At 38.2% G+C, this 14,920-nt stretch overlaps 1 protein-coding gene across 1 annotated transcript in view; it reads right to left on the reverse strand.

Moving 5' to 3' along the window:
* Positions 1-390: 390 nt before the first annotated feature.
* Positions 391-14,920, reverse strand: part of UGGT2 (UDP-glucose glycoprotein glucosyltransferase 2) — a 64,367-nt gene continuing 49,837 nt past the window's right edge. Inside the window, exons 29-38 of the mRNA XM_026040473.1 lie at positions 13,167-13,251; positions 11,346-11,431; positions 9,226-9,324; positions 7,890-7,974; positions 7,251-7,433; positions 6,411-6,571; positions 6,010-6,124; positions 4,168-4,284; positions 3,448-3,592; positions 391-2,132 (exon numbers count right to left, since the gene is read on the reverse strand). Coding sequence (XP_025896258.1) covers positions 2,110-2,132; positions 3,448-3,592; positions 4,168-4,284; positions 6,010-6,124; positions 6,411-6,571; positions 7,251-7,433; positions 7,890-7,974; positions 9,226-9,324; positions 11,346-11,431; positions 13,167-13,251 — 1,099 coding nt within the window. The 3' untranslated portion in view covers positions 391-2,109. The remainder of the gene's footprint in view (positions 2,133-3,447; positions 3,593-4,167; positions 4,285-6,009; positions 6,125-6,410; positions 6,572-7,250; positions 7,434-7,889; positions 7,975-9,225; positions 9,325-11,345; positions 11,432-13,166; positions 13,252-14,920) is intronic.

Below are 14,920 nucleotides of genomic sequence, written 5' to 3' on the forward strand. Positions count from 1 at the left end.
GGAAGATTGCAGCTGCATCCCAGCATAAATAACTTCGGATTAAAGACATTTGAGGAATTGCTGCAATTTTTTCTTGGGTTTGTTAACCAGGCATTTAATGTTTATTGTTTAATATAAAATACGAGAACAAAAAAAAAAAGGTTGAACAAAAGGGTTTTTTTYCCCTCTCCAGTAGCTGCTTTAATATTTTGTACAACATTCACAATCCATCTTTTATTATTAAAAATATAATGATATACTAATTGTTCAAAGTGCACATTATTCAAACACCTATTTGAAAAGCAGTTAATATATAAGCTGGACCTCTCTGCTTTATTAACCAACACATCATTTAAAAAAAAAACCCAACATTCCTTGAAAATATAACTATTATGTGGAAAAAACCCTATAAAACATTTTTACAAACATATACAACACTGTAGAAAATGCCATGAAATCTTTTAAATCTTCCAAGTTTCTCCAACAAATTACATTCCTCATAAATTATATTCTAATTGTTTAAATAATCGAAAGGAAATTGGTTTTTTTTTTAAGGAGACAGCTCCTTTTAAAGCATGTAGAAGTAATCAGATCTCAAATAGAAGGACAGGATGGTACAGGAAAAATGAACTTGAAATCACTGCATAAGTTATCCCCATCTTTTATACTGCACATGAGAAGTTTCCCACACAGCTGGTCATAATTAGAGGTATCTTATGGATACTGAGCCTTTAACTTCTGGTTGAAAAGAGTTTTCCAATGTAAACTGTAAGRATGAAACTCCAAGACATCCATGTGGCAAACTGCTGTAAATTAAGCCCCAGAGTGTAAGGGCAGGGTAACAAAACCAGACCCAGCAAGCAGCTGACTCATGTTTTCTTTTTCCTCTTTATATATACGGGGCATCAGTTGTCATCTTGCCACACACTGCACTTATGGTAACTGAGCACGTATCTGCTCAGTCTCCTATATGCCCATCTGTGTGTTACAAAATATACCAACTTTAAGCATATGTTTCATGTTTCACTCACGGCCTGATATTCTTAAGCAGCATTGTGCTGGAGAAGACGTGCAGCAAGACAGACCCTGCAGGGAACTGGGAAACTGCGGAGGGCTGGAGCGAGCAGGACCTGGCYGCAGGGAACATTTCACAGGGTGTTTCTGGCAAAGAAAACGTCCACCAAAGCGGCCTGTCTGAACACACAGGGGTCACATTCACGCTGTGTTATTCAAAAATTTAAGGCTAAAAGGCATAAATGTAATCCAGAGACGAGAATAAAATGCAGTAAAGAATCTGCATGTTACAAAGACTGGACACATTTCTGCAAAGCACGGTTGTAAAGCATTTCTCTTAGCGCAAGCAGTTTTAAATAGCCCACGTGTGGGAACAATGTCAGTGCATGCAGAAGTGCTTCATTTTTCCTGTGATTTATTCGGTTATTGGGAAGCATGTAAATATTATGAAACTGATGGAGAGGGTCAGTGATCACCGAGCATTGATGKAGATGGCATCTGCTCCGTGCAAACCGTGTCCCCGTCGCCTCCAGCTACGCACGGTCAGATGGAAAGCTGCAACCCACGTGTTCTTAAAAGGATCTGTGCCGAGATCCAGGCTGCTTTGAAAACAGGAGGCCTGAACAACCGTGTGTTTAAGACACTGCATTTCAATTCAATAAATTGCCTRTTTTCAAATATGAAAACTGGAAGAACTTACTTCTTGCCTGCAGGCGGCCCACTAGATCAAGTTATGTGAGGACATATGTATAAAATTACAGTAAGCATCATCAGTAGGCAGAATCCATCAAGAATTTTATTATTTTATTTCAAATTCAAAACAGAATCGCGATGATTGAAATGGAGTGGAAACAACTTGCAGGTACTGACTGTTAGAGAAGGAAAATATAAAACAAGAAATTAGGAAGGATACTCTGTACTGTTTCAAAAATCAAGTACAGGGGCATTTGTCTCTTCCTTTCATTTAAAGTTTATAAATAACTTTATAAGTTATAAAATATTTGACTTCATATTGAAGAATGTTAAAAACAACMGCATCACTGTAATATTCACATCTGCCCTTCAGTCTTCCACAGAAGACTCCTGCGCTGTCACCGTTGCTGTTTACAGGTGATGCTAAAGTTCATCGTGCTTAAAACCTGTAACCAAAAATAAAAACAATTGTATAAGAGACAACGACCAGTTTTGCTTATTTCTGAGGACTTCAGCTTCTTCTGAAAGGAGTTAGGAATAAAATATTCCAGTCTGCCCATGGAAACGTTCTGCTGCTCTCCTGTGCGTGGCTGCAGCATTCCCAGGTGCAGCGCAGAGATCTGCCTGCTTCTATCCCGGGGAGAAGGTGCCTGTTTGAGGCCACGTTATAATAAATGTATCAGGAAATTCCAGCTCGGGGAAGCGCTGCGGCCCTCCCAGGTATTCCCACCAGTGTTTCCCAGTGATCCCTGYCTGGAAACGTCCCAGTTCCTGCTCTCAGTCCCCCTGCTCTGGTCCAGGTGACACGGAGAGGAAAAGGGCCCAAGTGCTCCTGGTTTGGGGGGCTCTCAGCAGAGCACATGGGGTGACAGGAGGGAAARTGGGACTGGAGACGGATAGAGCAAACCTGGAACCTGTGCCTGAAAACAGAAAAATTCCTGGGAAAGGAGATGGTGACAGGGATGTTTCTGGAGGGGGTGAGAATCAGAGGGAGCTCCCTGTTTGGGCAGGGAGACCAGGACTGTGAGGCTGTGACAAGGTGAAGGGGACACCTCGGCCCCCACGGGGAAGGGGAGCTGAGGCAAACCAGCAGGAATCAACAACTGCCACACTTACCTGAATAGTTCAATACTTGGCAGTTCTTGGCGTTTTATTTTAGAAATCTCTCMTATTTTATAAATGAATTATGCACTGGGTTAACAGGACTGAGACACGTGGACAAGAGCAGCAAACTACGAGCTATACGAGCAGCGAATTAAACAAGGGGCTTTCAAGCAAGTTTCCAGCAGGAAGATTTCATGCTATAAGTAYTGCCGAATTCATAGAGATGAACTGGGGAGCCACCTTTTTGAACAACTTTCTGTGAACTAAYGGTCATTAAATTTCAATATAGACTCCATAATCTACTGCCTGGCAGACTGCTCGAGTTAAAACACATTAGGCTTAGGCCTCATGATGCAAAGCTCTTGTACTTTATATTTAATACTTGCTGACCAAACCACATGGAGTAGTTGGTTGTGTTTGTYGTCTATAGATATACCCAGACAAGAACTTTGTTCTCTTAGATTTCAGCATGAAACAAAATATTTTATACTCCTAGTGTAATTCTTGCGTAGAAAAGCATCATATGACTCCTAAAAACACTCTCTAAGAGCAGGGAAAATGACACGAATACAATAATAAGACATGAGTACTGACCACTATCTTCATTTCAATCGTATAAGTAATTATTTTAAATAGATGAATATGCACATAAATTACCTTTTTGAAAGAGCGATGTTTGATTTTTATTCTCCAGGGCAATTTTTTCTATTAACTTCCGTATCTCGGCGTCGTACTCAACCCACTCGGGAACTATCCTGGCAGCCGCCTGCAGTTTGGGCTCTTTGGTTTGGGGATTGTTGCACTGAAAGTTAGAAATGCATCATGTGTAAATACAACAAAGGTGAAAACAGCCCCTTTCCGAGGGGCTGTTCCAAGGGCCAAAGGAGAAGGGCTTCCTCCTTCCCAGGTGGGCACAGTGCTCCCGACACTCCCTGCTCCGCGTTGCGGTGCCCACMACACGGGCTCCCTCGAGCACCCGGCGGGCGGCAGCAGCGCCCGACRCTCGCGGGGACCCGGGCGCTGGCTCTGCTGCAGGAGGCTCCATGGGGAAGCAAACCAAGGGAAGAGCCACGTGCAGATACATGTGAAACCCCCCCCGTTTGGGGTACAACACAGCCAGCAGCATTTAGTTTTTTGGTACAGTTTTCAGGTTCAGCTTAAGTAAACTTGGTCACACAACAGCATGAGGGAGAGGCCTCAGGACAGGAGACAACCTGTTTCATGAACCTCTCTACTGATGCATTTATCTCAATGGATCTTGTGTCCCAGTGAGGCTGAGTCCATGACGACATTACACATATGTAAATCTCAAAAGCCAGAGCAATTATAGCCAAGGTTTTAATCTATAAAAGACATTAAACTTAAAAATCAACTCACCARGTCTATCGTTTTGGCCTTTTTCTTGGATTCATCATCACACCAGGTCTCACACCAAAGCCACTCTTGAGGGAGAGACTTAATAGCTACTTGATGAATCATATTGTTGGGCAGGTCCTGTACAGATTTTGTAAAATGGTAAGTTAAGTTAGCACTGGATTGTGRTGGAACTGATTGATTATCAAGAGCTGATCTGCAGTCCAACTGCTTAGAGGAAACTCCAGAGAGCATCTATCATCATTTCTGCAAAGTCTCCTCACATTGCCTTCTACATGCTCGGCATGCTCTACATCTTTTTCAGGTAGATTGAAAATGGATAATATTTTGTGGCCAATTCCACCTCTTATTTCTCAAGTTCATTTATTTTTTTTTCTCATACTTATGTCAAGCTAAGACAGACATAAAGTAATAGTACTGTTATATTAAGACAGGCAACATCTGAACCGAAGCACTACTCGACAGAATTAAACAGCGTGAAATTATTAAAGCACAAATGTGACCACCCTGCTGTTCCTCAGCTCTGCCAGAACAGCTCAAACGCAGATATCCTAGGATTCGGTCACCACTCTACACTTAGACTTCTTTTAGTCCAAAGAGTTCCTTTCTTTTAGGAAAACAGTTTCTCAAAATACAAACGTGAAAAGGAAAAGCCATTAAAGCCACTATTCTGGCTTGCTCACTTTAGATGTTCTTGTTTTGCACCTCCGTTATACAGTGAGGTACTCTCAGTATGTGAAAGGTTGATCAAAACACCAAACTTAAATCCATACATGCTGATGTAGGGAGTAGCATTTAAAACTAAACATAATTCACAGGCAAACTACTCTGCATGCAGTCTGGCCACCACTAAGAATAATACAGGTGTACTTGGTGCATTCGTACATCAGCTTCTTTACATGCACAACCCCTGTATTATATTTACAAAATATCAGCACCCAAAGACATCCTAGTCATGTCTCTTCTTTTTTTTTTGGTCAATTCACATTATAAAAATGGCAGAATACTATATATATATATATATATATATATATATATATATAGATGCATTATAAGTAGCATATAATTTAAATACAAAAATAGAAATACTGAATTATTTTGACTTGAAAACCAAAAAAAAACCCCCAACTATCAGTAATCTGAGAATCAAGTCATTTAAACATTAACTTAGATTTCTGAAAACCCTCCATGCATTTTACACAGCTAAAATAAATAGTTTATCATCCTCTCAATTCCTAGAAAGAAGAGACTTTTGTTCTCTTGCTTTCTAAATGAAACCGCAGTTCCTGAGTTAGCAGAGTAAGTAGCTTTTGAATTTACAAATTGTTATATGGAATAAAAAGCAAAAAAAAAAAAACAAAACAAAACAAAAAAAAAAACCCAAAAAAACCCCTGCTACTAACTCTAGAGTTTAAAGAAAATAGAAGCAAATATGCTTAGAAAAAATAGATGCTTCTCCTTTCAAAAAAGTGCTCTCTCATGTAAAGGGCAACTCGGCCACGTTGCCTTCCTGAAAAGCCTGGAGCCCTCCATGGCCACGTTCCAGTCATGGGAGCTGTCCCACCATGTCCCAGTGACTGCAATGAGATCATGGCCCTGCAAGCACACACTCATCTCCATGTGTTTACATAGAGGCATTTGAGCTGGGCTCCCAATCTCCTCTCATTCCAGCTGGGGCAGCTGCAACTGCCTGTGTGGGGCCTGGAAYAGTTCTCTTATTTTGCCATTGAGCCTCTCCAGGCTTTGGGCTCCCTGCACAGGCCTTGGAGTGAGGCTCCATAATCCAGTGCACCTCAAGATAAGTCAGAAAACAAAATAAAACTTTCTGACTGAACCCATGTGTACCTGATCTAGGTTGGACAGACTGTTTGGATCTTGGCTAAGAGCCTGGTACTGGCCCCGAAGCCTGTCTCCTGCTGCAATCTTCCTGAACTTCTTCAGATCCACGACATACAAGGCACTACGAGGAGAGAGAGGAGAGAAAAAAAAAAAAGCACTTTCATGTTTTCCTCAATAACTTTAATAAAATAAATGATGAGAAACCAATATGGCCCACATGTTAAAAGCATTTGATTTTATGTAAATAGGCAAAAGTATTATCAAATCAGTGTATCATCTGAATTCATCCCTTAGCTTCAGATCTATTATAATGCAATTGCTTCGAATGCCACAGTGATCATAAATAACCTTTTAACAATGTCAAAAGCTGAAAAAAAAAAAAAAAAATTATCTAGGTGTTTTCCTACCTAATGTGGTATTTCCTTTTCCCAAGATGCGAGGCCCAGTATCCCGATTTCCAGAAGCGGTACCCATCCATTTCCGTGCGGCTGTCACAGAACGGAGTGTATCCATAGGGAGCTCCGTTCAGATTCAGATCTCTGAGTTCCTTTAGGTCACTTCGCACAATCTAAATAAAAGAAAACCTGCATTAACTTTTGTAATTTTTCATGTGTATAAAGAATGCCTGTGGCATTTCTGCTGCTTAATTTTCATTTTTAAAAAAATCTAAGAAACTGCTCACTATTCCATGAGCAAGCAACTTAATTACTATTCAGTTAAAAAAAAATGTTTATTCTGTTGCCATCTGTGGATCATACTCAATAAGCAGATTAAATAAAACATCATATTTTTCACTTACAGAKCACAGTTTTTGGCTTGTACAGTACTCCTTGATGTATAATTTTCAGAAACTACTGAGCATCTCCCTTCTAAAAAAAGTTAYGTGAACTTGGGCACTCAAAGATTAAGGCATCCAAATGGTTTAACACTTTTAACAATCTTTGGGCCCCTTTCAGATGCCACAGACCCCCGCGGGGGCCTTTGTCTCTGCAGTGCCACCAGAGGCCACCTGGGGCAACCAGGTGAGATGTCACTTCCAACTGCTGCATGACTGAAGACAGGTGAGGTGACGTGGTCCATGTCATGCATCACTACTGCCTCTGCCCACACAACTGCACGAGGCTTAGGAGACTTCGATGCAGCCACCACAGGGAATAAACCTGGAGCAATTTAACCTCCCCAAAAAACCAACCAACCAACCAACCAAAAAAACCTGGACACGTTTATACAATATTATTTTTTCTTACCTGATCAGCATCAACAAATATTATTTTATCCACAGCCAAGGGGAAAAGAACATCCAAAAAAAGAATTTTGTAGCCCCAGATAATTCTTTGCTTTTCTGTCTGTTGATAAAGCCAGCGGGGCCACTTGTACTGTACTAACTCATACTTGAATCCGTACTTCTTAGCCATGTGAGGGATAACTTCCTAGGAGAAGATCCAAAAAATTAGTTGCACGTGCATGAGACAAGYAAACACTTAAAGGGAAAAGGAGAAAACGCTGTAGAACAGTTGCAGCTCTGCTGACCCTATGGATTGCATGAGTCATTCTTTTAAAATATTTCTCTAGCTCTAGCACTATCCTCAACTTCATAAATGAAAAATCATTTATTTCAAACTAATAAAAATCTGTCAGAAAATAATGAATTATTTTTGGAATATATTATTATTATTATTATATACCACTGAGCTTTGGGTCCCAGAAAAGAAGAACTTTACTCCTGAGAATTTTAAAAGTGTCTATCAGTATTTAATACAATCAGAGACAATTTCCAACTGTGAACATTTACTTTTTAATTACATAATTATTCAACTCTAATAACTTTCTATATAACTATTGAGAATTAGTAAGAAAAAATGACAAAGGGAAGACATTTCTTGTACCTTGAACGTTGGGGAGAGATAGTTTTTCAGAAACCAAAATTTAACCGGTGTTTTTGTATGGCGCAGAACAGAAAGCATCATTATTCTGTGAAAACATAAGTCTATAATAAACAAATACACATCTTTATATTTCACCTATACCTAAAAAGGTGCTAAAGCTTTCTAATTATAATGTGTGCTATCCTAGTTCAATCAGCAATTTCTGTTTTTAATAAATGCTTTAAAAAGGGTGTGCATTCAACACCACTTTGTCAGATTTATTTGACCCACRCTGGCTAATCAATATTAGAAGAAACACTTTTTAAAGTGGATCTGCGAATAAGTTTATTTCTAAGACAGATGCCTACCAGAAATAAAATAATRATTAATACCATATGTTAACTTGGCTACTGAGATAATTTAAGAAATTTCTGAGAAACCACTGATAAATGTTAAGAAACTCTAAGTATGTGGAAAAAAGTTAAATAATGATGCTGGGTTCTCTTTTCTCACAAGTGTAGCATTTGCTGGAATAACTAGATAAGCAACACCTTAAGAACCATAGGAGGAGATTAAACCTGCTTTAAAAAACAAGGAATAATGTATCTTGAAATAAAGCAGCATGGAGAATGTTTTAGCATTAATATTTGTCTCCTTTAAAATAAAGGAGTCTTTTCCCTTATGGAGGTTGTCGTGGGTAGCTTATCAAAGACTCSCAGAGGAAACAACAATGAATATTCAAAGTCAGACCTACAAAGAAATAAAGATTAAACGTACAGAATTCTGCTTTCCAAATAAGCATGCATCAAAGAGTTGTGAAATTCCATTTCAGGGTAAGAAAATCACTAAATCTGACACCTGTGCAGAAACACAGAAATCAGAAAAGTAACAAGAGATACAACTGGGAACAGACCAGACTCCACYGTGAAAGCTCCTTCAAGGCAATCACTGTCTAGGGAATCACTCACTGAGATATAAGCAAGGTCATGTATGTGTGTATATTAGTGTTCACAGTTTGGACCAGACATAAGCAGAGAGAACTCTAAAGAGATCAGTAGGGCTGCAGCTTCATGAAGTGGCCCTACTTCGTCCTCTGTGTTCACATGAATCCATGTACTCATGGAAAGCACAAGGAATATTTTCCKTTCTCCAAAAAGAGAATGATATATTTAAACATCTATATGCTCTACCACTTGGTCTTCAAAGAAAGCTGATCTTAGTCCTCACTCTATACAATTTTTCTGCATTTTAACAATCTGTTTCTTATGCTTTGTTAAATAAATTACCTTTTTAAAGCAACTTAATTTTACCATGAACATCTACAGTTTTCTCTGAAAATCTATTTCCCTTTTCTTACCTTAAAAAACGTTCATATAAATGGCCTGAAGCAACTGAAAAAATATTAAGAATATCACTTCTCTTTTCCATCTCTTCTGTTGGAATTTCTCCTGAAAAACTGAAAGAAACACACAAAAAAGAAACCCAAATTATGAAAGTAGACATTATGCAGAAACAATATACTATGCCACTATTATTCAGCTTGTAAAGAATCAAAATACAGAGACTATACAAAACTAACACTCTACAGTAACTGAATAAAAGTATATTCCACTTCCACTGTGTGTGCCTGTAACACTGGCATCTGGTGCTGGAAACACCACCTCTCTGAGCATATCAGCCACTCAGGACAAATCATGGAACAGCTGCAATTCTTTTTTCCTATCCAACAGAATCCGAATTGACAAGTGCTCATGAATTTTAAAGCGAATTTTAAAATAACAATTATTTTTTGAGATCCATTTGTGTTTCCTTTCACAAGAACCAATACATTTCACCCAGGCTGTTTCTTCATGGCCAAGTAATCACACCAGGATTTCCAGCAGTGGTTGATCTGAATGATGATGGGTGAAAACATGCTCAGAAACACAGGCCAGACACTGTGCAGAGGGCCACCCCAGGCATGGTCTCAGATTTAGTGATCAACCTCTTGTGTATGGTTAAGGACGTATCCTTAACCATATCCTGTGCAAGAACTAGTTTTTTCTTTTTTAATATTCTTGCTGAATTCTTCCACGACTTTGTCCATTTACTCTCCGTSTAGTTACTGCAGATATTTGAGGTCAGGTTTAAGTTAAGTACAGACGCCCACGACAGCTTTGTATTTCACAGCATCCTGCAGAAGCGAACGTCATGTTGGAGTCAGCAAGCGTGGGTGGCTGTTTCCTGGGACCTGCACAGCAGCCTGGAAAGGCAGCCTTGTACTGAAGGTGTTTGCAGCCTAAGAATGCAACCCCCAGGGCTGTGTGTGGAAACAAGGTCCTGCAAGGTAAGAGCCAAAAAGGAGGCTTCAAGGTCCTGAAGAGGCATTAGAGTTGTCACATTGAAAGAGCAGCTGAATTTAATCCARAATACTGGCAACATAATAAATACCCAAGCTCATATTTCTTCAGCACTAAGCAATACTGAGGACAAAAGACTCAGCAATTCATTGGGAATTCAAGCCAGTGCTTCATGCCCTCCTCCTTTGAACCAGAGAACCTTATCTTCTGGGGACACTGCTTGTGTAGGATGCCTCTCAAGAGCTGTGACGAAGGAAGGTTAGGGAAGCATCCAAGACACTGCTTCCCAGAGGCACTGGTAAAATGGCATCTCACTGAAAGACTCCTGTGGGATAACTAATGTGCCTAGGAAACACTCCTGGCTTCTCATCCACAGCCGGGATGCAGTAGCCTACTACAAAAAGAAGTCATGCTATTTTTTTTTCTTTTTTGGGTAACAAAGATATAATATTTTCTCTTTTTTTTCCCATAACTTTACTCTAAAAATGATTTAAGAATTTCATGACCATTTTTATTTTTGAAATACAAWTTGAATTCCAATTAAAAAGCATCAGTCCAAAACAGACAACAGAATTCTGAGCATTGTGAGCACCTGAAAGCAAAGGTTTACAACAGTGTAACATACATGAAATACTGCAATGTCACTAACCCCAAATAATAATTACATGCTTTAAACTTGCTTGGTGTATTTATTATAAGAATTTATAATAAAGGCAAACTTTAAAGGAAAAGGTATCTGAGTGATAAACATGAAAACATTTCTTGAGCTTTCATGAATTATATAGCAGCATCATAGCCTGCTTTTCAATGTTCCAATTTGCTTCATCTGACTACCACATAAGTGGCTGAGATTTTCCTACTGAGATTGATTCCCTGACACAACAAAATAAAACTGATTTTGGTCTATAAAATGAACAACAAGTAGAAATGGCAGAGAGGGACAAAAGAAGAACTAACTAATGAGATAGACCAGACATTACAGTTTGCCTTTTTGACATTTATGTCTATTATAAATCCCTCAGGGTATCACAGAGCCTTTTTTACATATTTTGATTACCATCAATTATAGCACACTTACGTTATTCATAATAATAAACACTTCCTGGCACGCTTAAAGTATAAGCAAATTATTCCCTACCTTGTAACTGAGTCGAAATGTCCTTTCTCTGCTGTTACGTCGTCAGTAAGGAGCTCTTCATTCACTTTATCAGACTTTTTTTGTACCTAGTTATTAAAATAAATGGATTCACATAATTTTCCAAGTTAGCTGAAAATTCTTACTTCAGTTGCGATATCTAATTCTGGTACTCTTACTGGTTAGCTGAACTACAACTTACCAGCTCCTATTTCAGCAGAATAATTACAGAACTGCGTTGAAACAAACTCTCAAATTATTACTTTATATTTTAAAGTAATTTTTATAGAACTTACTGCAAAGAGAAGCAAAGTAATCAATTACAAGAGACTAAATGGAGATTCCTATCTCAAATAAAATGGCATGTTCAAGCCCTCTGTACTTCTTCATTCAAGGAATAACTAAAGTTATGCCCAGCTGTGGCTCTTTTTCCTCTTTGGTGAAAGATGAACTCCGGATTTTTTGATCCACCATCGGTCGACAGCGGGAAGGTGGAAGGGTGTTGCACCATGCAAGGAACTTGGGAGAAGGGGATTTGCCTGTTCACAAGAATGGGWTAAATCTGTCACTGTCCCATATAATGGGATATCCCATATTATGGGATTTTTGCTGTTTTACACTGATACTTACTAAAGGCTCCAAATTAAAAGATATTTTATTGAAACTCAAATAGCTTTTGGGGTTGGAATATATTCAGTTCTACTCATATTATTTTCGTTTGTGTATCCTGTCAGGTTAATGCAAATATTTCTATTCATGCTAAGTCGTGTGTCTTTTTAGCTAATGCTTTTGAAGGCACAGTCTAAATATGGCTGAAGTGATTCTATAGCTCAAATAAATGTAAATTGGACACAATATAGCATATTTTTGTTGTTAGCTTAACAAGCACGACTTTATGCTTGAAATRCTTATCCTATTTTCATCCCAATGGTATCCCTTTACCTTTTCTCTGTGGCCCTGCAGGCCTCACAGAAGGTTACATACTTTTTCATGATTCTGGAAACCTTCAGTTATAGGAGTGGGAAAGAGATTAGGAAAGATAAGTTTTGTTTTGTTTAATTTCCTCTTTGTATTTATGGTTTACACCATTTTCTCTCCATCTCACAGTCTAAAATCAGGATATAATGTGTCAAGTGCAATGATGCAAAAATTTTTACCAAAAAAAAAAAAGTCAGAAAACACGTAATCCTGTGAGGTTCTTTCTCCTTAAAATACCTTATTTTTCATTATCTATTTTTAAAGTACCATTACACAACAGAATGCCATTTACCTAAACTTAGTAACTTACCGTAGAAGTTAGTGGGTGTAATTTTAGCTTCCAAAAACTTGAGCATCTTCCTTTAACACCCCCCCTCCACCCCCTAGTCACTGGAAAGCACTGGGTGGTTCTGGATGGGGTTTGGCCCCCTGACTTTAAATACATATTTAAGACAGGATGAACAGTCCTTTGGTCTGTCCTCCTCACACTAACCACAAAAGGACAAGGCAGGAGGACAAGGCAACTAGTCCAGACTATGCATTACTGCTTAGACAGACACATCGAGAGTTTAAGCTAGATGAGATGAATCCTATCCACGCTATGCACAAAAATGTATATTTTAACAACACAATTATTAACAACTATTTAATGACTTCCCATGCAAGCTGTATAACCTTACTAGATTAAATTCCATGAATTCCCACTCCCTTCTCTATTTAATTATAGAATATATAAGTAATATATTGCAGTATGCATGTTCCAATTAAACATAGCCTAAGACATGTGAGCATTATTCACTCTTCACACAAAGAAACAGTGCAGACAGAAAGGATCTCTTTACATACTTGGACTTTGATGATCTTGCTTCTGAAGCTGTTTAACACCACAATAACATCTGCCAGGTCAGCTACAGAATCTGTTCCTTCATGCCTGTGAGGGGAAAAGCACCATGCAAACATCCTGACTCATTTACACATACATTAGCACTTGTGCTTAATTGCAGTATAAGGTCGAGCAYTGTTGATATTTACTGAAAGGAAATGTCTTCACTGGCACCTAATTATATCTTAACCTTAGAACTCTTCTGAGTTACACTCATCACTAGACAGCGCTCACAGTTACAGCCCTCRCTTTTTAATTTGGAGTTTTTACAGGAAATTTCATCAACGAGCCAAGGAAAATCAGACAGCTAAAGCTGTGTATCATACGCATAGCATTTTTATTATATTAAMAATAGATTTATGCTAAAATATATTCAATAAATACTAAAAAATTAAACATATTTAATTGGATTTTCAAACATGAAAACCATACGTGCTCCAGGCATGACTGCACTCCTGCCAAAGCCCAAGTCACACGACAGAAAGGCCACCGAGAAAGAGCCACAAGAAATGCTGCCCTCGCCCTCCTGTTCAGAGTAATAAACTTGCCAAATCCCACAGGTTTTGCATCTCAAAAGCTCATCTGTTTTCCCTTATATCATCTTCTGGTTTTTACCAGTATTAGCTTTCACTTGCTCTAAGTAAATACCAGTCTCAAAGTAATCTGCTGGCCCTTAGTCTTTTTCCTTAGAAAAGAGAACTATTCAAATTTTGCTTCATTACATTTCATGGTACTTACTTAAAAAATAACAGGATTTGATATATTTACGCCCTTTTTCTAATTATTTTTTGTGACACATGCCTACCATCTCTGAGTTTCAAGGAGAGGGCTGATTCTTATGCAACATTATCTTGACCTCTCCAGGCTCTTAGTTATATTTTCACATTTTTWAAATATTGCATACACAAACACTGTGGCCAAGAACTGTCTTTTTATCACAGTGAAATATAGTACTAAAGCCAAAAGGGTAAAGATCACAGTTTTAAATAAACTATGTGATAACAAGCTCTAAAAATGGTAAAATGAGAGCCAGACACAAACTGCTTTTTGCAAGGCAAGCAGCTGTCAGAATTTTAAAGACTGCTCTCATTTTTATTATCATTTTTTCCACCATTTTTTTCTACTGCTCACCAATTTACTCCAAAATCTCTATGTCCTGGATGTAGGTAACTCTGTAGTTTTAAGTATGAATATAATTTTCCAAAGTTTTAAAAATATTTTCTGAAAACAATTTCTTTGACCATAAATTTTGTAACTTAGTGATTAAATAGTTTGATTTAGTGGTCAAATAGTTTAATTTTGTGACTAAATAGCTTAAGTTGTGTCCCTAAATCTCTTCACTCAATCCCTTACTGTCAAATCCATCAACTCTGTTTTCACTCAGTTCAATGGATTTCCGGCCTAATAGGAGCAATGTAATGAAGACAATGACAGTTAAATTTGCTACCCTGGATAGTTAATCCTGGTCTCCAGATCCAACTTTTCCAGGTCCAATCTTTTTCTGCAAATACATCTCTGTATTCTTCCTATTATTACACTATGGTAACAGCTTTTCCTGTGCAAGTTTGTCTCTCCATTTACGTAGTCTGCATAACATATATCCACATTTTTTTGTTGTTGTTCAAAATGAAAATTCAGTAAGAGCTTCTGTACATGCTCTTATTATAAATATTTTTTGCTAAGTCTTAATTTTTGTGATACTTACCTAAGTTTTCCT

The sequence above is a fragment of the Nothoprocta perdicaria genome, unplaced genomic scaffold (genome assembly GCF_003342845.1).
Source record: "Nothoprocta perdicaria isolate Ctin4 unplaced genomic scaffold, notPer1 scaffold_259, whole genome shotgun sequence".
NCBI lineage: Eukaryota > Metazoa > Chordata > Aves > Tinamiformes > Tinamidae > Nothoprocta > Nothoprocta perdicaria.